The sequence below is a fragment of the Podarcis liolepis genome, assembly GCF_965112155.1.
Source record: "Podarcis liolepis genome assembly, chromosome: 1".
Classification (NCBI taxonomy): Eukaryota; Metazoa; Chordata; class Lepidosauria; order Squamata; family Lacertidae; genus Podarcis; species Podarcis liolepis.
Window position 1 is genome coordinate 138727525 of NC_139554.1, and position 27015 is coordinate 138754539.

At 46.6% G+C, this 27015-nt stretch overlaps 2 protein-coding genes and 1 long non-coding RNA gene across 6 annotated transcripts in view; 2 read left to right on the forward strand and 1 right to left on the reverse strand.

Annotated features, from left to right (window-relative positions):
* The window catches only part of LOC310693587, a 22464-nt gene extending 12539 nt beyond the window's left edge, over positions 1-9925 (reverse strand). Inside the window, exon 1 of the long non-coding RNA XR_014519254.1 lies at positions 9543-9925. This is a non-coding gene — a long non-coding RNA (uncharacterized lncRNA). The remainder of the gene's footprint in view (positions 1-9542) is intronic.
* The window catches only part of ACADL (acyl-CoA dehydrogenase long chain), a 25319-nt gene extending 286 nt beyond the window's left edge, over positions 1-25033 (forward strand). Inside the window, exons 1-12 of one of the 3 annotated variants that reach the window (XM_083474275.1) lie at positions 238-1388; positions 6340-7711; positions 8792-8953; positions 10205-10342; positions 11595-11759; positions 13240-13306; positions 14883-15047; positions 15758-15859; positions 18314-18427; positions 19562-19689; positions 23070-23156; positions 24352-25033. In XM_083474275.1, coding sequence (XP_083330401.1) covers positions 7662-7711; positions 8792-8953; positions 10205-10342; positions 11595-11759; positions 13240-13306; positions 14883-15047; positions 15758-15859; positions 18314-18427; positions 19562-19689; positions 23070-23156; positions 24352-24445 — 1272 coding nt within the window. In that variant the 5' untranslated portion in view covers positions 238-1388; positions 6340-7661 and the 3' untranslated portion in view covers positions 24446-25033. Of the gene's footprint in view, positions 1-175; positions 1389-6339; positions 7712-8791; positions 8954-10204; positions 10343-11594; positions 11760-13239; positions 13307-14882; positions 15048-15757; positions 15860-18313; positions 18428-19561; positions 19690-23069; positions 23157-24351 lie in introns of those variants that run through there. The other 2 variants (XM_083474274.1, XM_083474273.1) reach the window with 2 other exon arrangements.
* A 1239-nt stretch (positions 25034-26272) lies between these two features.
* The window catches only part of KANSL1L (KAT8 regulatory NSL complex subunit 1 like), a 30367-nt gene continuing 29624 nt past the window's right edge, over positions 26273-27015 (forward strand). The window contains exon 1 of one of the 2 annotated variants that reach the window (XM_083472667.1): positions 26273-26476. Coding sequence is in view for 1 of the 2 variants with exons in the window: in XM_083472666.1 (XP_083328792.1) it covers positions 26843-26938 (96 nt within the window). In the remaining variant the exon portion in view is untranslated. Of the gene's footprint in view, positions 26477-26826; positions 26939-27015 lie in introns of those variants that run through there. The other variant, XM_083472666.1, reaches the window with a different exon arrangement.

Genomic DNA, 27015 nt, shown 5'->3' on the forward strand with positions numbered 1-27015 from the left:
GCCGAGGTTGGCTGGCCACCTGTCATGGAGGCTTTATTTGAGATTCCTGCATTGCAGGGGGTTGGGCTAGATGACCCTGGGACACCCCCCCCCTTCCAGCTCCGCAGTTCTCCTGCAAAACCAGACCATTTCCTGCGGAATGATCCTCGCGAAGTTCTCCTGCCCATCCGGGCTGCAGCGCGCTCCCCTGTCCGCCGGAGGGCTCCGGGGAGGCGCGGCGGCGCTGGAGAGGAAGCCGAGCGGCAAGATGGCCACGTCGAGGCTGCCGGTGCGCCGAGGAGCCGCGCGCCTGCTCTCCTGTCTCCCCGGCGGCCGGGCGCCTGCCAGGTGAGCGCTTGGCTTGTGGGCAGGGGCTGCGGGGAGGCGGGAGAAGCGGGACTGGCAGGGGACGGAGGAGAGCGCCTTGCAGGGCGCAAGGAGCCCACAGAAGTCAGTCCCCCAGATCCCCGCGAGTCTACAAAAACAGAAACGGCTCCCCTGAAGGATCTTCCGCTGAAGTTCTTTCTCTCCGTCCCGCCTTTCCGTGCAACTCTCAGTACTTCCGGAGAAGAAGAAAGAACCCTTGTAAATTTAAAATGGGTTGGAAATAAATAGATCTGTGCCTGTCTATGCCCCTATTAAAGACAGCTGCCTGTCACTTGGCTGTAGTGGGTAGCTGTCTCCAGAATGTACAGTGGTACCTCGGGTTACAGACGCTTCAGATTCCGCTAACCCAGAAATAGTACCTCGGGTTAAGAACTTTGCTTCAGGATGAGAACAGAAATTGTGTGGCAGCAGCAGGAGGCCCCATTAGCTAAAGTGGTACCTCAGGTTAAGAACAGTTTCAGGTTAAGAACGGACCTCCAGAACGAATTAAGTTCTTAACCCGAGGTACCACTGTATTGCAAGCAGTGCCAGATTTATGTATAGGCTAAGTAGGCTGAAGCCTAGGGCCTCTAAATCTAGGGGGCCTCCCTAGCCCACCTGCCCCCCAGTGGGCAGTCTCCCCTCTCCCAAAATTGCAAACCCAAGACTTCATGCGATGGACGGGCAACCCTATGATACTCAGGGCCAGCCAGTGGGGCCCAGTTTGAACCTCTAGGGCCCAATTTTGTGGGGCCCTAGTTTATAGCCAGAATTTGCAGAATCTTAGAGATATAAATCTGTGTGCTTGGTCATTTTCACAAGATGAGCAAAGCCCTTAAGAAATCAGACCTGTTACTGAGTTCTTGTGCAAGTTTGTACATTTCACTTCTGGAATTTTTAAAGAGAAGATTTTGATGAGCTTGAGAAGCAAGCAAAAGCCGCCTTGCCAAATGTTAACTGCAAAACAATGAGATAAGGAGCAAGGGAACAGAAGAGCATCTGATACCTTAGATGCACTTTCTTCAAGAGATAAGTTTAGGATTGTTATGTACTGAGTTGAATAGGCTCCAAACTGAAGCAGTCTGATTGGTCCTAGAACAATAGGATCCAAATTGCAGCAGTCTGATTAGTCCTAGAACAATAGGATTCAGAATGCAGCAGTCTGATTGGTCCTAGAACAATGCAGCAGTATGATTGGTTAGCAGGAACCACCCAATCCTGCTCCAGATTGAAGTGAATCCACAACCTGATTGGCTTACAGTAGAATTCCGGAATTAGCCAATCATGTGCAGCCCATTGTGTAAATATTGTATATAAGCAGATACTGTGAGGGGACTTTCATTCATTCCTCCTCACCACTATGAGCTGAATAAAGAGCATGAAATCACTTTGCGACTCTGAGTATATTTCACTGGCGACGAAGGTGGGATCCCGCTGAGCTGACTGCCACACACAGCACCGCAGCACCGCCACCTGCCGCACCGCTGCCTCGCACCGTGTATCCAGGCTTCAGCTCCGGGACACAAGGAACTCAGAATGGCAACTGACAGCAGCTTCTCGCCGTTCAACCCAGCATCTGGAGACTGGGAAGCGTACGCCTCCCGTTTCACCTTCCTTCTAGAAGCCAAAGGGATCACCGATGAAGAAGACGCCAAGAAGAGGGCGATATTTTTCAGCATCTGCGGAGAGGAGACATTTGAAATCGCCCGGGCTCTCCTTGCACCTGAAGACGTCGCTACTGTTCCATACAAAACAATAATGGAACAGCTGAAGGGGCACTTTTCGCCGCAGCCCTCAGTGGTGGCTCGTCGAAATGCCTTCTACGCAAAACGGCAAGCCCCTGGGGAAACCATAACTGGGTTTGTGACCTCTCTCCGCCAAGCTGCCCGGTTCTGCAACTTCTCAGAGCTGGAGAACATGCTTCGTGACCGCCTCGTCGGTGGCCTGAAGGATGAGAAGCTGCAACGACGCCTCTACGCCAAGAAGGACCTAACGTTCCAGGTCGCTCTGGAGGAGGCCCTGGCAACGGAAGCTGCCGAGAGGTCGACGCAAGAGGCACGGCCGAGCCTGCCATCCCAACCGAGGGTCCACCACAAAGACCTCACCGACGACTCAGGATCCGACAGGGAGGAGGTGCACCGAGTACAGCAGCGCACTCAAGCAGCGCACAGACCACAGCTGCCTCGACGAGAAGGAGGAAACTGCGCAAGCTGCGGGGAGAGTCATGAGAGGAGGACCTGCCGTTTCCGCAACGCAGAGTGCAGGCAGTGCAGAAAATCGGGACACATCTCCCGGGTGTGTCGGGCTCGGCCCACCCGACACCAGGCATCTGACGACCAACCCAAGAGCCCCAGGTCCCGGGGCCCAACGCACCAAGGCAACTCGACGGAGCTCACGGACTGCCAGGTATACCAGTTGCCCCACCCCAACGTAGAGAAAATTTATGTAGAGGTACAGATAGAGGGGGCCCCATGCCGCATGGAGCTTGACACGGGTTCAACTCTATCCATAATCTCAGCAAAGACCTTAAGGAAACTGTGTCCTACTGGGGGTCCCAAACTCAGGCCGGCCCCATTCACCCTACGGGACTTCCAGAAACGCAAGGTCCCCACAATGGGGGTGGGGACCTTCAGGGTGCAATACCGAGGGCGGACGCGGCAACTGGACTTGCTTGTGGTCAAGGGCCCCTACATTAGCTTACTGGGATTGGCATGGTTTGGACCACTGGGGCTAGCTGTCACCGGGGTGAACCACACTAGCTTACAAGTGGACGTGGACGCCATATGCAAGGAATTTCCAGGGGTTTTCGACGGGAAATTGGGACAATATACGGGCCCCCCCATTGCGCTACAGCTTGACCCCGCAGTACGACCGGTCAGGCTCAAGGCCCGCCGGGTCCCGTTCGCCTTGAAACCCCGTATAGACGAGGAATTGGACCGACTCGTGGAGCAGGGAGTGCTGGAGCCAGTGCCTAATGCCCCCTGGGAAACTCCAATCGTCACACCCGTCAAGCCTAATGGTTCGGTCCGCATCTGCGCAGACTACAAATGTACCATAAACAAGGCCCTCACCGCCCACGCATACCCAGTGCCAGTGGTCAGCCATGTCCTTGCCACCCTGGCTGGGTCGAAAATTTTTGGCAAGCTGGACTTGGCCCAAGCATATCAACAGCTGCCAGTAGATGAGGCCACAGCAGAGGCACAGACGATTGTGACGCACAGAGGAGCGTTCAGGGTAAAGCGGCTGCAATTCGGGGTCAGCGTGGCACCAGGCATATTCCAGAATCTAATGGACTCTCTCCTTAAAGGGATTCCTGGTGTCACCCCCTTCTTCGATGATGTGTTGATTGCCGGGCCCACACCAGAGGAGTTTGAGGACCGCCTCCGCACCGTTCTGCACCGTTTCCAGACGGCGGGTCTCAAGGTGAAGCGGGAAAAATGTCTACTAGGAGTGCCTCAGGTGGACTTTCTGGGATTTATGGTGGATGCAGAAGGGGTCCACCCAACTGGGGACAAGGTACGGGCCATTTGTGATGCCCCAGCGCCCAAGAGCAAGACTGAACTTCAGGCCTTCTTGGGACTATTGAACTTTTACCATTCCTTCCTTCCCCACAAGGCGGCGGTAGCAGAGCCCCTACACAGACTCCTGGACAAGCGGGCTCCTTGGGTGTGGGGCCAGCGCCAGGAGGCCGCATTCCAGGCAGTCAAGGACTTGCTTGTCTCAAACTCTGTCTTGGCACACTTCGACGAGAGGCTGCCAGTGGTGCTAGCATGCGACGCCTCACCCTATGGCATTGGCGCTGTCCTGGGGCACCAACTCCCGGATGGAAGAGAGGTACCGGTGGCGTACTTTTCCCAGACACTCAACGCAACCGAGCGGAACTACTCGCAAATTGACAAGGAGGGTCTGGCAATCGTGAAGGGAGTAAAAAAATTCCATGATTTCTTGTACGGGCGGCCCTTCACCGTGGTGACTGACCACAAGCCGTTGCTTGGCTTGTTTGCCCCCGAAAAGCAGACCCCCCAAGTGCTGTCTCCTCGCGTCCTCAGGTGGTCAATTTTCCTTGCCAGCTACCAGTATGCACTGATTCACCGACCTGGGAAGGCGATGGGCCATGCGGACGCCCTCAGCAGGCTACCACTACCGGAAACAGGCCCTGACCCAGCACCTGCACAAGAGGTTATGAGCCTGGAGCTGCTTCCCGACCGCCCCATTCAGGCACAAGAAGTTGCACACCATTCCAAGAAAGATAGGGTCATCTCCCGGGTCCTGGACTGGGTGTGGAGGGGATGGCCCAGCAGCAGCCCCGGGCCAGAATTCGCCGGCTACACAACCCGCAAACATGAACTGTCGGCCCACAAGGGGTGCCTGTTATGGGGAAGCAGAGTCGTTGTTCCCCAGCCCCTCCGCAAAAGGGTCCTCACAGCCCTACACGAGACACATCCAGGGGTAGTAAGAATGAAGGCCCTTGCCAGGAGTTATGTGTGGTGGCCAGGGATCGATGGCGAGATAGAGGCCTGGGTCAAACACTGCCAGGCCTGCCAAGAATCCCGCCCAGATCCCCCAAGGGCCCCAGTCCAGTCCTGGGAGTCCGCCCGAGCACCATGGTCACGCCTGCATATGGATTTCGCTGGCCCCTTTCAGGGGAAAACATTCTTCATAGTGGTGGACTCCTACACCAAATGGCTGGAAGTCGCACTGGTACCATCCACTTCCACGTCCGCAGCCATCCGAGTACTACGCAGGCTGTTTGCAACCCATGGGCTCCCTGACACTCTCGTCTCAGACAACGGGACTGCATTTACGTCAGGAGAATTCCAAACCTTCACAGCACAGAACGCCATCCGCCACATCCGTTCGGCGCCGTTCCACCCTGCCACCAATGGCCAAGCAGAACGCATGGTGCGGACCACCAAGGACACCCTTCGCCGCATGACGCAAGGGGACTGGGAGTACCGCCTTGCCACATTCCTTCTAGCACAGCACAGCACCCCCAGCTCAACAACTGGCCGGAGCCCCGCTGAACTACTAATGGGTCGGCGCCTTGCAATCAGATTGGACCGCCTTCACCCCGATAGAGCTCAGGATGAGGTAGTGGTGGGGGAAGGCAGGAACCCCCGGACCTTCGAGGCCCAGGACCCAGTGTACGCAAAGAATTTTGGGGCAGGCCCAGCATGGGTACCCGCCACAGTCACCAGGGTCACTGGCCCAGTGTCGTACGAGGTGCTAACGGATGGGGGGCAATGCTGGCGCCGCCACTGCGACCAGATACGGCGACGATTCCCGGGAGAAACCCAGGAGGAGGACAGGTCAGAGGAGTCCCAAGGGAACAGCGGGGCAGTGAGGCCCATAGAGCAGGAGGGGCCAGCAGGAGAGGCAGAATCAGTAAATACAGAGAGGACCCGTGAGGCCGAAAGGACACCAGAACCAGAACCACGACTGAGCGAGCCGGTTGCACCAGACCAAACAACCCCATCACAGCCAGCATCCTTGGAGCACGAGCCAGAAGCTGGAGCCCGGACCAGGGAACACCCCAGGCCGCAACGTACACGTAGGCCGCCGGCATACCTTGAGGACTATGAATGCGAACTCCCGGGCAGGACTGGAACTTAGAGGGGAGGGGTGTTATGTACTGAGTTGAATAGGCTCCAAACTGAAGCAGTCTGATTGGTCCTAGAACAATAGGATCCAAATTGCAGCAGTCTGATTAGTCCTAGAACAATAGGATTCAGAATGCAGCAGTCTGATTGGTCCTAGAACAATGCAGCAGTATGATTGGTTAGCAGGAACCACCCAATCCTGCTCCAGATTGAAGTGAATCCACAACCTGATTGGCTTACAGTAGAATTCCGGAATTAGCCAATCATGTGCAGCCCATTGTGTAAATATTGTATATAAGCAGATACTGTGAGGGGACTTTCATTCATTCCTCCTCACCACTATGAGCTGAATAAAGAGCATGAAATCACTTTGCGACTCTGAGTATATTTCAAGGATAAAATCCTTTATTCCTATATTAGATGCACCTGAAGCCAATTTAAAAAGAAGTACTGTGTACAGTGATGTTGCACAATTGTTTTTCCATTCTTGCTATTCTGATAGCATCTAAGCAAGAAATTCAGCAAGGTGTTGATGGAAGTATCCCCTGGAAGATATTGACCTGAAACCTATTGATGATATTTTGCACTTTCACCTGTACATGAGAGCACAGCAGAGCACTCTTTGTCTCATACAGAGCTTTATCAAATTATATACAAGGAAAAAATTCAGATGGCCTTTCCTAATGTGGAAGCAGTTTTGTGGCTATTTCTTAGTTTTATGGTCACTTACTGCTTGGGAGATAGTTTTTCAAGACCCAAAAGAATTAAAAATGAATTAAGGGCCACAATGTTTCGAGAGAGGTTGTCCACACTGAGCATTGTATACATTGAAAGTGACAAACTTAGACAAACAGATTTTGACGAAGTTTTCTGATGTCCTTTAGAGGAGAAATTGTGAATTGAAGAATTTTAAATACCCATCATCATCCTTGGCTTCTTCCATTTTCTTCTCCTCGTGAGGGGGGGGATGGGGAGGGGCCTCACAAGTGGGGTAGCCCAGGTCCCCTCTGCATCTAAATCCGGCCCTGATTGCAAGGAGGGGTTTTCCTGCCACAGGTTGTAAATGCCCCCGGCGCAGTCTTTGCCAGAACTGAAGGGGCAAGAATGCTGAACGCTTCACCTGTTTAATTTCTGCCTGCTGCACATCTGTTGATAGCGTGCAAACCCAGCCTCAAAAAAAGGAGGAAGTGTTAATTGCTGGAGGGTGTGCAAGTGGTGCAGATGAGGAGTAATTGCAGTTTGATTGTGATTGTCAATTGCCCCATAATATGGAACAAATGGAATAAATTGCCCTAGGAATTAAAAGGCAAGTGGCTTGTATCCTTATTTCCAATCCAGAACTCCTGTAAGACTGGAAAAACCAGCTGTGAACTCTGACCCAATTCTTGCCTGTTTTGCGCTGCTTAGATAGTTGCTGTGACATGACAAGGCTGGTGTTGGAAGATACCTTTGCTCTCTTTATCATTTCACTACAAGAGATGATTTATTAAAGGGACAGCCATCGTCTTGGTGGTTTAAAAATAGAAAATTACTTCTTTCTTCCCTCTGGCTTTAAAATATTTAAAGTTCTATTTATAACTCTCTCTCTTCTCTCTCTGATGCTGTTGACAAACCAGTCAGTGCATCTTTCACGCCAGGAGACTGTTAGCTGGTGTACAAAGTGCCAGCGTGGCACAGTCCATGTCCAGAGAGCGTTTGAGTCAAGCTAGCTGCTAGATGAATGGTTTGGAGAGGTCCTGGCAGAGGGGAAAGTGTGAGTGGAAGAGGTAGGGGAGGATCCACTAATATCCAAAAGTGCAGAAAAGATAATGCTTTATTTCTAGAATTTACCAACCATCCACCATTCAAAAAAAATTGTAGCGCTGCACAAAAACAAAGAAAAGAAGTGCAAACAAGTATGAGGTGCAAACAAGACGTACAAACAAGAAAAATAGATTGAAACGCATTTGTAAAACCAATGAGAACAATAGCAAACAATGCAAGCCTGAAAAGGCCACAAGAGGGCCTCATTTGACCTGAGAGTTCAAGCAGGCTGAAGGTGACCTCAGGCCCTTGGCTGCTGAGGAGTTTTGCACTCGAGCAGTAAAAACTTAAACTTCACCCAGTAGCAGATTGGCAGTCAGTGCTGATCCATTCGCAGTGGTGCCAAGGAAAAGTTGCTTCTATCTATGGTTAGGGAGCACACATGCTGTCAGCTCCCAGTTGGCCCGAGAGGACTCTTACCAGACTACATTTGGTGTTTTGAAATTGTAAATTGCATTGGGCAGAATGGCAGAAGAGTAATCCAACCAATAAATGTGACAACCAGTCCAGAGGATGGCAGCAGCTGCCACCTTTTTCCTCTTCGTCGCAGTGTTGCACTGAATACTTTAGTTATTATTTCACCCTTGTTTCATATAATTTAGGGATTGTGGCTGACATCTTTTGCAACACATCAGAATTATTAAATTGCTCTTTCCTGTTTTTGCAAGTGAGCGTGAATGTGAATAATATTAAGTTTCCCGTAAGATCAGGGAACTGAAATTGTTCCGTGGGGAATACCAAGCCTTTCTCAGTTTAAACTGTGAATCAGAAGAGTCTGAATCATAGCTGAACCCCACAGGGCATTAAATGAGGAGTGGGAGAACTATATGAACCACCTTGAGCTCCATGGAGAAAAGGGTAGGATATAAATGCAACAAATAAATAGGTTTTCAGTGGAAGCTGTGTTCTTATAACTCCCAGTTTTGCCCACATTCTTCCAGAAGTAGTTTGATTGTGACTAGTGTTTTGCTTAAAAAAAAAAATCATCAGTATAAATGTGATGTTTTTCCTACAGGTCCTCTTATTTAATTTTATTTTTAAAGATATATTCAAACAGAAAATCATGAATCGGCACGCCTTGAAACCTCCTCTGCTAAAACCCTAATGGACATAGGAACTCGGAGGATCTTCTCATCGGATCATGACATCTTCAGGGAAAGTGTAAGAAAGTTCTTCCAGGAAGCTGTGCTTCCACATCATGGAGAGTAAGTTAAACACTGTAAATCTTGTGGTCTTGCCTGTGGTCCGGTGTTTGTTAACCGGAGTTCGTTCCATTCTCCCCCACCCACCACCTCCTGTTAGAAGCAATGTTAAATTACATGTCGGTTCTTCTAGGAGAAGAGATTATACTTTTGCCAATGGAAGTTTCCATCCTACAGTGTTTAGCAACTTTGCAGGACTGGGGTATCTTTGCTGGAACAGTGGCATGGGATAAAAGGATTGCAGAACAAAACCACACACACTGTAGTCCTGATCAGGTCTCTCTGTGACTAAAAATCCTGCCCTCGCCTTGTTGTGCATTCATGCATTTAACATAAATATAGTTTGGGCCTTGGTTTAATAATGTAATGCAGCAGGTTAACAAAGGCTGCAACCCTATACCTACTTTCCTGATAGTTTGCCCCATTAAACTTAATGGGACTTACTTCTGATGATGATGATGATGATGATTATACCTTGCCTTTTTCCCCTGTAGGCAGCCTACAGATAAAAACAAGAAATGCTTAAATATAGAAAATCATTAAAAAACCATTAAGCATGGATAAAATTAAAACTATATATGTATATAATAACTATTGAAACTATACCAATAATTGCAATAATAGCAGCATGACACCAGCTGCAGTCAGTTCTCCAAAGCCTGTTTTTTTGGCTTTTGGGAACTGACTCTTGAGAACAAGGAAGTCTTCACCTGCTGGCAGAAGGACAACAAGGAGGGAGTCAGTCTAGCTTCTCTATGGAGGAACTTCCAAAGTCTGGGAGCAGCCACCGAGAAGGCCTTCTCCCGCTTCCCCACCAAGTGTGCCTGTGAGGGTGGCAGGACCAAGACAGGGGCTTCCTTTATTTATTTTAATTTGGCAGCAGTATCTCCATTGGGGGGGAGGGGAACAAATCCAACGAACACCCCCCCCCCAGTGCTTAGATCTTGCATCTCTGAATCAGCAGGTGTGAGTGTGCACATGATTGAGCTGTTTTATTTGATTTGTTGTGTTGTGTTGTGCTTTATGATGGGCGTAAAGCCGAATAACATTTGAGCATTTGAGCATGTGCACGTACAGACACATAGAAGCAATCCTCAACTCTTGGTATTGTCTATAGGTTTGCTTCTAAACGTCTTTGTTTTCAGTCAACGCATTTTTATAGAGCAATTCCTCAGTTTTGTGTCCCCCGCCTCCGCCCGGCACACTGTAAAAAAGTATCCCACAGACTCCGCTCAAATCTTGTTTTATTTGCAGGTGGGAGAAAGCTGGACAGGTGAGCAGAGAGCTCTGGGAAAAAGCTGGACAGCAGGGCTTGCTGGGTGTCAATATATCAGAAGAACATGGTGGCATTGGAGGGGATCTTTTCTCTGCAGCAGTCGTTTGGGAAGAGCAGTAAGTAGCAAATGCACTGTGAAATAATTTTTTCAATGTCAAGTACCTTTTTGCTCTTGATTTCCTATGGCCATATATTTTGGGAACACTGTTGTTGGCTTCCCCTCCCTTTTGCACCCTGATGGCAGCATTTTAGGGTATTGCTAATTCTTCTGAAATGTATAAAGCCCTGAACAACTTGGGGTGTAGATACCTGAAGGAAAGCTTCCCTGTATATCAGCCTACCCACTTATTGAGAACTGCAGGTCATAGTCCTTCTGTGTGTTCCTCAGAGCTCTATGTGTGGTGGTGACTTAGGATAAGGAATTCCATCCTTCCTGAGATACCATTGCCACTGTTGGGTCCATATTTTGACAACTACTAAAAAGTGATCTCATGTTGAGTTGTAGACTGCTTGATCTTATTGTGCAGGACATTGATTTGATGCTAAATGGTAGACTGCTGTGAATCTGGTTGTTGTTGTTTGATGGTAATTTTATGTATTTATGCCAGCTCTTGCTGAGATGTTAAATCAGCATGTCGGCTGAAATGCTCCCCAGACTACTTGAATGTCCCCCCATCAGTATATCCTTTCCCATAGAAAATTTGCACATTGCAGAGAAGGCTAGGCTATAATCCTTGACCCTGACATGTTACTTTCCATTCCATCATCATCCCCAGACTGCAGTGGTACAGTTCAGAAACCCCTACGGCACTTGATTCCAGTTATCTGTATTTGTGTCAAAATGCCACGCCTTCAGTATGTTGAGAGGCTAGGGTGGAATCTAGACACATTAAAAAGCTGTGAAAGTGTTCACACACACACACACACACACACACACACACACACACACACACACACACATATATATATATATAAATTTGCCATAGCTCACCATTGCCATCTAGTGCCACATTTGTGTAATGCACTTTACAACACACTTAAAATGTTTTATCTGCAGCTGTATATCTCAGTCCTAGATCATGGTCTCTCTCTTTCTCTTTTTCCTTTAAAAAAGGAAAGGCCAGTATGTGGCACTATTGTGTAATTTAACTTAACTTTAAGGAATAATTTTGAACAAGTAAATCCAGTCCCTAGCTTCATAACTTCCCCTCAGTAACAAAAACTTTAGATATCAAAAACAATGGAATTATAAAAATAATTTGATAATTAGGTTTCTCTATGTTTCGATATTGATATTTAAAAATCAGCCTGAAAGCAATGTGAAGCTGCTTTTTTGAACATCTCTTGACTTCTTTTTTTCTTTTTCAGAATGTATGTTAACTGCACAGGCCCAGGATTCAGCCTTCACTCCGATATTGTCATGCCATATATAGCAAATTATGGTTCAAAAGAGCAGATTAAGAGGTTCATTCCAGAAATGGCAGCTGGCAAATGTATTGGTGCAATAGCTATGACAGAGCCTGGTGCTGGGAGGTAAGCCAAGAAATTACAAAAATTAATTGTTGTAAAAAGTAAGTCCCATTAAGTGTGTGTGCATGTGTGTGCTCTGAAAGATTTCAAATACTTTTGTCTTCCTGTATAAGGTAAAATTGGTGGACCAGTTTGTCAGAGAAAATTCCTCTAACTTTGCTGAACTAGGTCAGAGAGCTAGCGTAGTGGTCGAAAGATGGAGCTGTGACCCAGGAAGGAACCAGTTTTAATTTCTCCTCTGCCACAAATTCACTAAGAGTCCACTGGCAAATCACCATCTGTTGGCCTCTGCTCCTTGTATAAAAACAATGCTAGGTACCTTACAAGGTTGCTCTTAAGTACTTCTGAGTGTGTAGACAGGAGGAACTGTTAACACTATTAATGCAAAGCATTACTACTGTTACAAGAAATTATATGCACATGATTCCAAGTGCAGGAGGCAGAATAATTATCAACAGGAAGCTGTTATTCCAGGACTAGATGAAAAAAGAAGCAAAGCACTCGCCCCTGAAGTAACATTGGATGCAAATGCTCCACATGAAAATTAAGTGTTAATGTATGCTTTAATTTTTCTTGTTACCCTGTTTTTCTTTTTTGATAATGCTTTTAAAAAATTTATTGTGGCTAATTAGGCTGCAGTCTGAACCCCCAGAGCCAGGCTGCTGGAGGAGGTTAGGATGTAGCAGATGTCCCTGTCTGCTTACCTCTTCCTGCCTCTGCTGTTGGTGGGCTCTTCCTTCTGCAGAGATCCCCATGGCTAATTGAATGCTATTACCAGTAGTGTTCCTGATATGGCTCTGAAACAGGGCATTATGAAGGTGGAGCAGGATCCTAAACTGGTCCATAACTTGAATAGGGGCCAATCTGTGCCGGCCAGCTACTGGAGCAGGAAGAAGAGAAAGTGCTCCTTCCCACATTCTGCCCTGGCTGGCAAGACCTGGCGAGGCTTCTGATTCTGCTATTCTGTCCCACTGCTCCTTGATGAGACCTTAGAATTGCTCATTCTGTGATATTATGGCAGCGAACAAAACTGTATTGTAACCTTTGAATAAATGTTTTAAATAGTAAAAAAGAGTTGCTCCCTTACTGTGCAATCCTGTGCATGCTTACCTGTGGGTAAGCCGCATTGAATACAGTGGAGCCTCCTTACGGAGGGCAGATTTTGCCCTTATTGCAGCCCTGTTCGTAAGGGCAGTGCAATACTTTCCCCCCTTGTAGGAGTGAATGGCAATGGATCACCATTAGAATAGGATCTATTTTTTCATATCCCTTGTTAACACTGAATTTCCTCCCATATATGCCTAACTCTCTTCTGGATTCTGCTTGGGGTTCTTTTTTCTTTGTTTTTGTTTGTGTGACTATTCGGAGAACTTGCTTTTATATATAATAGATTCCCTGGTGTGTGATCTATCTATGCTGGGGTTATTTAAAAATAAATACTGTGCCTTTCCCTCTGTACTATTAAGAACTGTTTTATTGTTAGCGATTTGCAGGGTGTGCGAACATACGCAAAAAAGGATGGAAGTGACTGGATTCTAAATGGCAGTAAGGTATGTGCAGGAAGGATAAATTATTCTGGATTCGGTGTAGGCTTCATCTTACAGCCCTTTGAGATAATGGCTTCTAAACTGGCCACGGTGGTCTTGCCACTGTACCTTTTGCCAAAGACGCAGTGCCAGGCTGCTTCCCGTTATGTTTTTTACGAGAATTCATGCTGCCAGGTAATGTGGCTACTTCTGCCGGCAGCCTCAAAACTCAATCAGCCTAGCAGGTGCTCTTCTGTACTTCTTTTATCTGGGGAAGATATAAAGACCATCTGAAGAATTTGGCCTTTTCGTGTTCTAACATAGTTGGCCTGGACAGGGTAACCAATGTGCAAATATTTCACAGTTCAAAAGAGTTGGCAGTAGAATGGCTTCCCTGGTATGAAACTGCCTGAGGGGACCAAGGAGGCAAATAAAAACTTGACTACATCAATGCAAAAGAGAAAAAAGAAAGAGTTTACTTTCTCAGTGAGTGTATTGTTCAGGGTTCAAGGAAAATGCCATGCTGGATGCCAACTGCATGCAGCCAGGTTGCTGTTGCTTTGTTATTAGATCCTTTAGTTTGAACTGCTTCTCTTCTTCTCTGATAAAAGTTTGGGGCAGGGAGGAGGAGGGGGAACACCACCTCTCAGTCTACCTCCCAGGTTGTTGTAAGGAGAGAATAGATAGCCCCATGTGCAGGACCCTGAGCAAATTGGAGGAAGGCCAGGATACAAAACATTTTCATCAGTCAGTACAATGCCACACAAAGTTGCAGGGCTTTTTAGGATGTAACAGCATTTATTGCCATGTTTGGGAAAAGAGACGAGAACATTGTTAATTTTTTCTATTGCTTTCACTTGTTCATGGCTTTTCTGACATTGCTGTAACGAATTTCAGCATGTTCTGCAGGCTTCGGTGGCATGGTTGATTTTCAGCACAATCCCAAGCATCTTTACTTGGTCAGAATTAAGTCTCATTGTCCTCCACAGGGCTTTACAGCAGCCTTCCCCAACTGGTGCTCTCTATATATTTTGGGCCACAGTCTCCATCATCCCCAAGCAATATGGCTTTGCAGTCTGGGGCTTGAAGTCCAAAACACCTGGAGGGCACTAAGCTTGAGAAGTCTGCCCTAGTTAAGTGTGCTGACTGGGCTAATGTTCGGTTTGCTGCTTCTTTTTTTAAGAGCTTGAGCTGCATTGGAAGAATTGTGAGCCTCTTTTTCCCGTCTGCCTTACTCCTTGTGATGGGGATCACTTGGCAGTGGGATATCTTTGGGTCTCTTCTGTATCCTGTCCTGTGAACAAGAATTCAAAGTGATCTTGATTAAACTAGACAATTAGCACAAAAGCTGCAAGATAAAACGAATAAGCAATGGTTTGCTCAGAGAGAAATCGCCAGTAAAAACTCGAATGGCTGATTCTATGGTAGCTTTGTTGTGATGGGTTCCCCTCTCCTCCATCTGAATGTTCATTGCAAATCACCGCTGCATTGTAAATGGCTGCAGCTGCTTTGGAGTTCCTTAACAGAGACCCTGTCTCCAAGACAAAGAAAGTCATAACAATAGTATGTAGCTACTTTATCCCACTCCACTGTATTGCAGGTGTTCATTACTAATGGTTGGATGAGTGATGTAGTAATTGTCGTGGCTGTTACAAACCGTGAGGCCCGTTCCCCTGCTCATGGCATTAGCCTCTTTCTGGTAGAAGAAGGAATGAAAGGATTCATCAAAGGGCGTAAACTTGAGAAAATAGGACTTAAAGCACAGGTGAGTCGTGGGAGTCTGAAAAGCCACTCTGATGATTGCCTGTGATGAATGCAACTTGAGGAATGACGTAAATATTCTAAAACTATTAAGAAGTGTATTATTTAGCACTAAAATAGACAGCAAAATTGAAAGGTGGGTGCAGGACCACACATCACGCAAAGGAGCCCTTTACCCAGAAGCTACTTGTTCAGCGGCATCCCATGGCGGTGGCAGCCACCTTTGGCATCTCATGTGTCTGCCCCTTTGACACAAAGTGAGCTGTGGGGCAGGAACCTGATCTTAGCATCAAAAGTGGTGCATTGGTGAAGACAGCTTAACTTCCACTGCACCAGTTCCCCAAGGTCAGTTTCCCAAACTCCTGCTCTGTGTATGTATATATGTCCCAACCCTGTTCCAGTAATGGAAGTGAGCCCACCTGAGAAAAGTGCAGTACCTGGGTTGATGGAGGGGTGGGATTTGTCCCTGTCCCCCATGCATGATGTTAAGTATTAGGCACACCCTACGGCTCACCAAGTGTTGGCGGTGGGACAGACATTTGAGACAAACATGGCTACTGCTGCTACATTGCATTTGGTCCTTAGGAAATGGATGTGGTGAGCTATAACTTTCATCAGCAGTTAGACTTCTGAGCCTGTGTGTATGAAGGGAACAAGAAGCAGACTTGCAAAATGGTGTTGGCAAATTTTCTGTGTGATTTTTTTTAAAATTAGGACACGGCAGAACTGTTTTTTGAAGATGTCCGCCTGCCTGCTGGGGCCTTGCTTGGACAGGAGAACAAAGGCTTCTATTATCTAATGGCAGAGCTTCCTCAGGTAGGGGAGACATAAAACCACACAGAGGCACACAAAGGCATGACTTGTTCATTGCAGCAAACTGCCAGCGACAGATTGCATGGTGTGACATTTGATCTCCGACACAGGATTTCAGCAGCCACCACCTGCTGATCTCAGCGTGGGTTTTTTGCTGCTTCATGTTGGAAATACTGCATTTGAAACTGACGTGTGATCTTCTTTCTACTGGGTTACAGACCTGTGTGTTAATTTAAGAGATCACAGCTTCCTAAGAAATGGTTTGATAATGTAACTGATTTTTGCCATGCCAGTTTAATATTAAAATGAATGTGGATGGACAATTTGATTTCAAATTATGATACCATATTGAGTAGATTTGTTGCAGATGCATTTGATCACAGCATAATGGATAACTGTTGTTTAACATTAGTGACTCCATCTTCAGCTGTTCCATTCTGGAGCTGGCACAGCGAAAAATGAGAAAAAAACCCGTCCCATCCACCTTCTAGTCTGGCTGGCGCAAGTAGCAAGACGAGATGAGGCAGCCAGTGTTCTGCTCACTGTCTGGGGTAGGGTTGGGTCATATCTGCTTTTCAGTATTGTGATATATCACCTGCTGAACATCACGTCATCCTGATATCTCACAATGTCTGAAAAAAGGATGTAACTACGTAGAGGCAAATGGGGTAATGTTTTGGCAACAGCTACTTCTTAGTAGTGTAAAACTGATACCTTTTTACTTATCTTTAACATATTGCCCCGATTATCGTAATTTGAACGTAGCTTCTGCATATGGCCCTACATGCATATATTCCACGCCCAGTTTTTCTCATGATGCGTTGTTGTTATGCGCCATTCCAAACTCGAAGAGCGGTGCAAGATTCCAGGCGTTGCAGGTGCGCTTTACATGGAGTCTGTTTCCCTTTGGACAATGAGGCATAGAAAAGACTAATGTCTTTACAATATATGATTGATTTACACACACACACACACACACACACACACACACACACACATATATATATATACAGTGGTGCCCTGCAAGACGAATGCCTCGCAAGACGGAAAACCCGCAAGACGAAAGGGTTTTCCGTTTGCGAGTTGCTTCGCAAGACGAATTTCCCTATGGGCTTGCTTCGCAAGAAGAAAGCCCATAGGGAAATCTCCGGGGACCTCTTTTAAATGCTGGCGGTGGGGAGCAAAGCCTCCCCCCCCTTCGGCCTTCAGAAGAGGTCCAGGAAGGCCGGCGGGGGCCGAAAGGCTTTGCTCCCCACCGCCAGCATTTTAAAAGCAGTCTGGGATAGCAGGGAAGCGCTTCCCGCTATCCCGGACGGCTTTTGAAGGCAGGCGGGGGGGGGAGCAAAGACTTTTGCCCCCCGCCGGCCTTCAGAAGAGGTCTTTGCTCCCCCCTGCCTGCCTTCCCGGGAGAGCGGAGAAACGCGCTGTGTTTCTCCGCTGTCCCGGACGGCTTTTGAAGGCAGGCGGGGGGGGGGAGCAAAGACTTTTGCCCCCCGCCCGCCTTCAGAAGAGGTCCTGGACCTCTTCTGAAGGCCGGCGGGGGGCAAAAGTCTTTGCTCCCCCCTGCCTGCCTTCCCGGGAGAGCGGAGAAACGCGCTGCATTTCTCCGCTGTCCCGGACGGCTTTTGAAGGCAGGCGGGGGGGGGGACCTCTTCTGAAGGCTGGCGGGGGGCGAAAGTCTTTGTCCCCCCTGCCTGCCTTCCCAGGGGCTTTTAAATCGCCCCGGGCAGCGGAGAAGTCCTCCGCTGTCCCGGGGTTTTTTAAAATGCTGGGGGTGGGAAGAAAAGCCCTTGTCCCCCCCCCCCAGCCTTCAGAAGAGGTCGGGGGACAGACTGTCCCCAGACCTGGTCTGAAGGCGGTTTCCATAGGAACGCATTGATTGATTTTCAATGCATTCCTATGGGAAACCGTGCATCGCAAGACGAAAAACTCGCAAGAAGAAAAAACTTGCGGAACGAATTAATTTCGTCTTGCGAGGCACCACTGTATATACAACCTGAGGAATTTAGGGTGTGTGGCACCCCACAAACTCCTAACAATATATTGTGTGTTCAGAATGTACACACATGAGGTGCATGTACTTAGGTCCCCTGTGTGGACAGGTTCTCAGGCGCATGGATGCAAAGTGGTAATGTCAAACCCCCCTCCCCCCGCTGTGCTTATACGCTGCACACTTTGGCCATCAATATAGGGCTGATGTTGCTATTCTAGACACATGTCTAGCAATTTGGATCTGGGACTAAAAATTTTATATCCAAATTGAACCGTGTGGGGATTTTGAAGAATGTTGAAAATATTAGAAGCTTAATTCTGGTCCACGTCACTTTTAAAGACTGGGAAGACTAATTTAGCTTGTGATGAAAGGGCAGGGAATATCAAATACAGAACTGTGCATATGAGTAGCTTTTCTGTGGTAATGAGCACATGTGAGAATGTTTTCTCCCTCCATCTCATAAGGAAAGGTTGTTGATTGCTGATATGGCAATTGCCAGTTGTGAATTCATGTTTGAAGAGACAAGAAACTATGTTAAACAAAGAAAAGCTTTTGGAAAAACAGTTGCACATTTGCAGGTAAGCATTTAGGCATGTTTCTTTGTCCTGTAAAGTCATAATAAATGTCTGAATCCCATAAAGCATATATTACTCTGACAAGCTCTGACACCACACTTCAGACTACTGGTTTGATTCACCTAATGTGCAATCGGCCTTTCCCCCCTCTCCTTGGCCCCAGATTTCACTCTAGGGTAGCTGGGAGAACCTCCTGGATGGCACATGGGGTAAGGGGAGACGGTGACATCTGACAAACTGCAAGGCTTGCGCTGGTGGAATGTTCACCACAGCGAGACATTGAATTCCACATCACACTAAAAACATAGTTTAGCAGCATGTGCATGAGTCAGTTCACCATTTTTTCCTCAAGAACTTAATTTTTACAAGTGTAAATTTTAGAGAAATATATAGAATTGGTCCTGGATACAGTACAGCACGACAAACCTGATATACCCTGAGAAAACAGTATCCTTCCAGGTGAAATGAATACTTTCCTTGCTAGCAATTTCAAACAAAATCTGGGTTCAACCTCATATAATTTATTGCCTTTTCTCCCCTACCTCACCCTGCCTTCTGTCTTTATACTGGTTCTGTTCTCTCTGCCAAGCGGTGCTTCTCAAACTTGGGTCTCCAGCTGTTGTTGGACTACAACTGCCATCATCCCTGACCACTGGTCCTGCTAGTAAAGGGATGATGGGAGTTGTAGTCCAAAAACAGTTGGAGACCCAAGTTTGGAAAATACTGATAGGTATCCACTTCTCACCAGAAGCTTTGCCTGTATTGTCTCATTTCCGTTTTCCCAGGCACCTTCCACGTAGCACATCTATATCTGTGCTTCCTTGGAGCACCTCCACAGGTTTTCCTGATGCTACAGTGGCTTACCTTCGCAAATGTTTCCCAGAGTACACAATGTAATGTACATTTTAAGAATAGTTTGGAACTTTGTGGGTGGTGCATTCTGTGCAGTGGGAGAGCAGAATTGAACCTGCCAGCCTATGGATCATTAACCCACATAAAATATAGGAGAGGTACATTATGGGGTGACTGACCCGATCTTCCATTTCAAATAGCCCTCTTAATTTTCAGTGCTGCTCAGTTCTAATGGATCTTACTCCCAGGTAAATAAACTGTGCATTTACTTTCTTGAATTGCAAGACTGTGCAGCACAAGCTAGCAGAACTGAAAACGCAAACATGTGTAGGTCGTACGTTTCTGGATAGCTGTCTCCAGCTCCACTCCGTGAAACGGCTGGATTCTGCCACCGCTTCAATGGCCAAGTACTGGTATGTGTGTTAAACAAGTTATCTAACTTTCCATATAACATCTCTGTCTTTTGAACAGTTACGTTGAACATAACCTCATATGGTTGACAGGCTGTGAAAGGCCTTTCTTACAGGGGTGCGAAGAATGTCCTGGGGGGTGACAAATGTCTCCATAATCCTTCCTTCAGTTTAATTTTGCTACTTCTGTGCACAAATACTTGTGCATATGAGAAGTGGGATGCACACCCCAGGGCTCATTTTGAACAGCAGGGTTGATTTTTTAAAATGGAAGTAAAAGTTCCTGAAATGGTTAGGAAAGTGCAACTACTTCTTAAATAGAACAGTTGTGTTCAACATAGCATGAAGCAGATCACACAATCAGCACAGGGATTTCCCCTTGCACCACAGAACGTTCTCATCCGCACCGTGTAATAGTGTTCCGAGTTCCCCTCCAGCCCTCTGGAACAGATTTGGAAGTCCCACCGGGGAGGAGAGGTGGGGGAAGCCCATTGTGCTAATGCTAATCCTTGCACTTGTGCAACTATTTAGGTCTGGATGCTCCACATGAGGCCATTCAACACTGAAGTGCAAGAAAGTTAACAGTAACAACAAATACATCCTGATAGGCTGCCACCACAAACGAAATGTGAAACCCCTCCTCTAAGTTAGCCTTTGCCAGCCTGGGGTTGGACTAGATGACCCTCTGGGTCCCTTCCAACTCTATCAGACATTTTGGACTTCTGCCAGCAAAGGCTCCTCTAGGCTCTTTGGGAGGGTGTCTGAGCCCAGCTGACAAGGACTTCTCTGCATAAGCCAAGCTCTAGAAATATAAACAGTAAGGAGCTTGATATTTACTTTGCTACAGCTAAGGGGACACAGAACAAAACCCTGTGAAATATCATTGGAACACAAGGAGGTAGCTTAACAGCCTCCAGCACACAGGGGAAATTGTTAATGAGAAATACATTTTAAAGCAGTGAATTTAAATGCCCAAGTATTTAAAGAATGTTTGATGAGAGGAAATGGAAGGTGACTATCACACACAGGCTTGCAAATAAAATCAGTAAAGTCAATCTAACTTTGCTGATTATACCTTCTTGCCTGACCAATACAGTGTTCCTTGCGAGAAAGAAGTTCTGAAAGAGAATGAGAACGTCTTTAGGTTCCTGATTTAGATCAAGCCTGTCATATTTTTTGGAAATTGGAGACCAACAAAAGCTGCGGTCTTAATGGAGGTGCATTGTTTTGTGAGACCGATGGCAGGAGAGTCTCTGCCTTTGATGTAAGGGGTCTAGGCCGCAGACCAGAAATTCATTTAGTGGTTGGTTCCACTTCCTTGATAATTCTAGACTTCCACTGCAAATCAGTTAGCTATTGTGAAAAAGGGGTTAATGAGAAAATGTGCACTGGGAAATTAAAAATGCAATATATATGCCTATTCAGTATTCACCATAGTGGGTGTCAAATACCAGGCATCAGGAGGCACTGTTGGGAATATTTCAGGATGTAGGGGGGTCGTCACAATAGCAGCAGGCAGGGAATTAAAATGGAAAGAAAACAGAAGAATGTGACAGAGGGTTGTTTCTTGATTGCTCGTCACTAAGAATACTAGTCACGGTCACACCCCATGCAGCACTTGTAGTAGCACAGATGCTGCCTCTAGATGAGGAAAATGCCTTGTCCTCAAAATAATATGATGCCATGAGTGAGGTGAGGTCTATATACCAAATGAACACTGCGTTTATTGGCTATGAACTAGTCTGGAAAGGCAATTAGAAAGTAGGAAAGAATCTGGCTGCATGACTACAATGCAGTACAAATGGGCGAGGCCCCTTTAATAAAAGACTCTGGCGCCCATTACTGGAAATTACTGGGTTCCTTAGATTTGGAAACTGGGTATACTGGGTTGGTTTTAAAGCAGCGTTGGCTACTTGCAGTCCTTGAATTGAATAAAGTTTGTCAGCTGATTTATTCAGGAAGGTCTTGTATTTCTTTTTCTCTCCCTCCTCCTCTTTTGAGGTAGACAAGTCATCTTGACCTCAGCTTCTAAATTGCTCTTGGCAAAATACAGCTTGAAGAGACCATGATATTAGAAGTCTGGCTTCCATAACAATGCTTAATTGCTGAGCTGAATGGCTTTTGGAAACCATAACACGATCTTATTACAAAACGGCTGAAGGTTTATCAAATAAGTAGTTCCATATAGCATGCTGCATAAACATAGACTCTGTATTTTTCACCAAGCATTTCCCCAAATCTCTCTGGCTCTTCAGGGCGGAAATGTTGCCCACTTGCCATGTTATAACACATCCTGACCTGGGCTGCCTCTTTAGAGCTCCATTTTTCATTAGCCAGAAAAAGCCGCTGGGTTGTTATTGCTGTTACATATTAACTTATGTTTTACCAGACAGAGTTAGACAAGTAAAAACAGCAAAGGTAATACTTTGTACTGATGCCAGATTGAATTAACTACATGGTTGAAAGAAATCAGATGCTAGATTAGAAGGACAGAAAACATTTTTGTGAGACTATACTGATTTTTCTCTTGTGGAAACTATAGAAAGAGAAACACAGAGTCCAGATGGGGTATTTCCAGTTATGGAAAAGAAATTCGGGTATAAATGCCTGATAGAAAAGTAATTTTACTTAGCCTCTAAGAAAAGGAAATCACCATTGTCTTTTTGTCTGTGCAGAATGATTAACTATAGTCATAACCACATGGTGAATACTGCAGCCCATGGCACCCATATCTTATCCCCTAATAAAAATCCTTAGTTTCCTTAAATAAAGCGGTTTCTTGGTATCATTACTGAGTATGACTCTGGCTGTATTCAGATAGCGCTGTTCTCTTTTTACTGCTGCATGGGAAAAGATCCTAGAGTGTGTGTGCACATTCTAAACTGGAATGGAAAACTCAGCGCTGGGACAAAAGTACCAATCAAACTGTGTTGCCTAGGTAGTGCTTTTATCACTAAGGAAAGCATTACATAAAACCAAGCTGTTGCTGAATTGTAGGGGGCTGGATTCAGCTAAGGGTTTCCCACTACTGGAAGCCAATTCAAGGTCTTGTTCTAGTGCAATATGGCTTTCCCCTGTTCTCTCTCTTTGTACCCCCCTCTCCTTCCAGATTGGCTCGGGAGGGTCTGGAGAACCCCCAGAACAGGATTTGGGGGGGGGGGAGATAGTGTTCCCTGGCAGAGTGATCTCCTTAGTGCTGCATTGAATTCCCCTCTAAATGTTGCATCAACCTGCACTTGAAACCTTTTCTACAGCCAATACATTATTTTGAGCATCATGCAAGCTATTTCAAAATGGTGATTATTAAAAGATCATGGTGGTGCAACTTATTTAAGAGATCTAAGCTCAACTGCTTTGGAAACAGACTTTTCTCTCTGTTTAAGGGCTTCTGATCTCCAAAACAATGTGGCTACTCAGTGCGTGCAACTCCATGGAGGATGGGGATATATGTGGGAATATCCAATTGCAAAGTAAGTACGACTACTTTTTATCCTCACAGGCATGCCTGTTGTTTGGGAAAAGCTGATAAAGAGAGATGTTTCAGTGGTCTTTTACTTATCCAGTTAAGTCTACAAAGCTGTGAAATGATGTTTGTGTTCTTTAAGTACAAAATGTTGACACGGGAATTTTAATTGAGCCTCTGTGTCCTCTCTGTGTCCAGTGACTGGTTGAAACCTGAACACTCACCTTTAAACAGGATTAAGGCAGTTTCTTCCAAAATGTAAAACTTCATTATCTATTGGTTGTGAAGAAGAAGAGTTGCAGAACATTATAATCAATAGGTCTAGAGAAACTGAGACTGGTGCTTGAACTGAATTACTAACCAGTTTCTCTTCAGATGAGAAACTGTTATGACAGTGCTGCCATGCAGATGTTTCAGCATCATTATTAATATGATTTAAGGATGACAGTGGGCCAGTTTGGACCTCACAAGCTGCAGCAACGAACGGTACTTAAGATCCCAGTTAAGTAATGTATGGCTCATCACCCAACCTTTGGGGTACTTTGAGATACATTATTTGTCTCTATGGTCAAAATTATGTCCTGTTGTCTTTTCAAACATTTAAGGTCCCATCATTTTATTCCTAAGAATTACTGTGTATAAGACTAGGTCTTTTTCCTAAAAAATAATGTCAAAAATTAGGGGAACGTCTTATAGACGGAAAAAAACGAGATTAGATAGATAGATAGATAGATGATAGATATTGCTTGCAAGGAACTTTATTGGAAACCTCTACACATGGTCTTTTATGGACAGACCAGACCTTCTTTTGAAATGACTGAAGCATCTGGAAGATAAATAAAAAATGGTTATTATTAACAAGAATATAAATGTTAGACAGTGTGCTTGTGTAATCATCAATATGACAATTAGCTTTGTATCTTACTTTCTCCTTGTTGTTGTTACTTTTTAAATATTTATCTTTATAAATAAATAAACAGCATAAAAACAATTTTCTCCCCAAAGCTTAGCATAGTGAGGGAGAATGTAACAGACTCTGATGAAACAATTGCTCTGTAAAAACTACCGTAATTTAAGCAATGCACACTTGAAGATTAAGAGCAGTTTTCTCCCAGGATCCAGGCTTGTGTCCCTGATGACACACATTTCTATTTAGAAGTACTAATATGTTTTGCAATCTACTCATTGACATTTTTCTCTAGATCTTTTGTAGATTCTCGTGTTCAGCCAATATATGGTGGTACTAATGAAATAATGAAAGAGCTCATTGCTAGAGATATCGTGATCGACAAATAGGCATCTATTTATACTAACGGATAGTTCCAGATCCCATTTCCACTGATAAGGAATTACATTGTGCCAAAAATGAAAATAAGGAGACAGTATGGGTCTAATTGAAGAAGAAACAGCAGCAAAAGCCTGTTTAGACATTAACAATAAAAATGTTTGTTTTTGTTGATCTCCAATGTTTAACTTAGAATAACTGTTAATGATTTAACTCCCCAAATGCAAAAAACTCTTACAAGTATTTGGACTACAAGCACAAAATTCATGATGTCATCTAAAGCTGCATTATTTAAAACCTAATGCAATTCTTTTCTGTTCTGTTCTGTTGGAGGATGATGTGAAAAATTTCTACTGTAAAGCTCTTTGGAAATAAATGTAGGCCCATTTCTGACAAAAAAGAAATAAATATACCTCTTCTAATGATCTGAATGGGTATGCTTCTCTATAAGCAAAGAAGACAACAGGTGGGCAGTTAATCTTCTAATGTTACAGATTATTGCACAAAAAGAGTGACATTTGTATGCAGCCTAAAGTGCCTTCCAACATGTAACTGTATTTTGTATATGACAATAAAAGAAAAAACTTAAATAATAGTAATATCATAGTCCAATAATATCTTTGATATCTTTTGAGTCAACAGCTTGAAAGTGTCATGGTACCTGAGGTGCTCCAAACTGCACTGCAAGAATGTGACACACTGGTTGTGCAACATGGCACCTATTAAATGTGGCAATAGTGCTTAAATAACTTCAGAGACCTGGTACATAGTCATCAATTAAATCAGGGGTTGCCAGCCTTTTGAGGCCCCTGTGCACATTTGCAAACTGGAGAAATGGTCATGGGCGCTACCCAAAACTTGATTGGTTAAAACAGAATACTTCTTTGGAGTCTAATTTCAGTGGAGGAAAGAGACTCAGTGGGTGCCATGGAACGATTGGAAGGCTTGCCGATTGGAAGGTCGGCAGTTTGAATCCCCACGACGGGGTGAGCTCCTGTTGTTCGGTCCCAGCTCCTGCCAACCTAGCAGTTTGAAAGCACGTCACAGTGCAAGTAGATAAATAGGTACTGCTCTGGTGGGAAGGTAAATGGCATTTCTGTGCACTGCTCTGGTTTTGCCAGAAGCGGCTTAGTCATGCTGGCCACATGACCTGGAAGCTGTACGCCGGCTCCCTCGGCCAGTAAAGCGAGATGAGCACTGCAACCCCAGAGTCGTTCGCGAGTGGACTTAATGGTCAGGAGTCCTTTTACCTTTATGCAAAGATTGCATGGGTCTAAGAGTCTCTTACATTGACTTACCTTGCCATTTTGCCCTCTTCTCCCCGTAACCTTATTCGTAATCCTATGTGAACAGACTTACATGGAAGTTAAGCTTCTTTGAGCTCAGTTCTAGGGGCGGAGGGAGGGATTGCAGCCTCAGAAGAAAGCTTGGGGACAGATGCTGCTTTGTTGTGAAATAAATGGTTGGTTGTGCTCAAAGACTGTTGAGTTTGTCAGGAGTTGCCATCCTAAGCTTTATTCTTAGAACAAGTGCTGCGATTTGAGTGATATCTCCAGGAAACACACACACAATTTATGCAGGAAAGCTTTAAACCGTAGAGCATAAAACTCTTAACCTCAGGGTCGCGGTTTCGAGCCCCACGTTGGGCAAAACATTCTTGCATTGCAGGAGGTTGAACTAGATGGCCCTCGTGGTCCCTTCCAAGTCCACAGTGCTATTGACACACACACACAGAGTCGCCCACGCCGCCTCATTTGCATAGGCCCGCCCACCGCCCCTCCGGATTGGCCGGCCGACTCCCGCGGGAGCCCCGCCCACCCCGCCTAAACTACCGCCCGCGCGCGGCCGCTCGGGCTGCTGAGGCAGCTTGGCTCGGGAGCGCCGGGCGGGCGGCTGTTGGGAAAGGCGGCGGCGGCGGCGGCGCCGCGAGTGCGAGAGGCGGGCAGAAGAGAGGCGGCGGCGGCGGCGGCGGGAGAGGAAAGCGCGAGTCCCTCTGAGGAGGCGGCGGCGGCGGCGGCGAGGGAACAGACCGAAGTTGGCAGGCAAGTCCAGGGGGAGGGGGAGGGGGGTCGCGAGGGTTCCCCGAGGGGCGGAGGGAGAGGCGGTTGGCTTCGTGCCGAAGCAGCGGCTCCTTCGTGGCGCGCGGGCGACTCGCCTCCCCTCAGGCGCCCTCCCTAACGGCAGTGGAGCGGCGCAGGGGGTGGGATTTGGGAGAGTGATGGGGTGGCGGCCAATGGGGAGGAGCGCGGCGGGGGGCGGGGCGGTGGCGTTGGAATGCGGGGGGGGGGGAGCGGAAAGTAGATGCTCGCGCGCCCCGGCGGAGGGAGGGAGGGAGGGAGGGAGGGGGGTGGCGTGACGTGGAGCCGCGGGGGCGGAGCCAGCGCCCCAGCCGGGTGCATCGGGAAAGGATGGGAGAAGCCCCGAAGGAGGGTCGGGGAGCAGCTGGGGGGCTCTGCGGGACAAAGCCCCGAAAGACCGGAAATGGGAACTTTTGCCTAATACTGGTATGGGGGGCGGGGCAACTACCGCATTTGTCTGTCTTTTTTACTCACACTTAAATGCTGTTTTAGATATGAGTGAT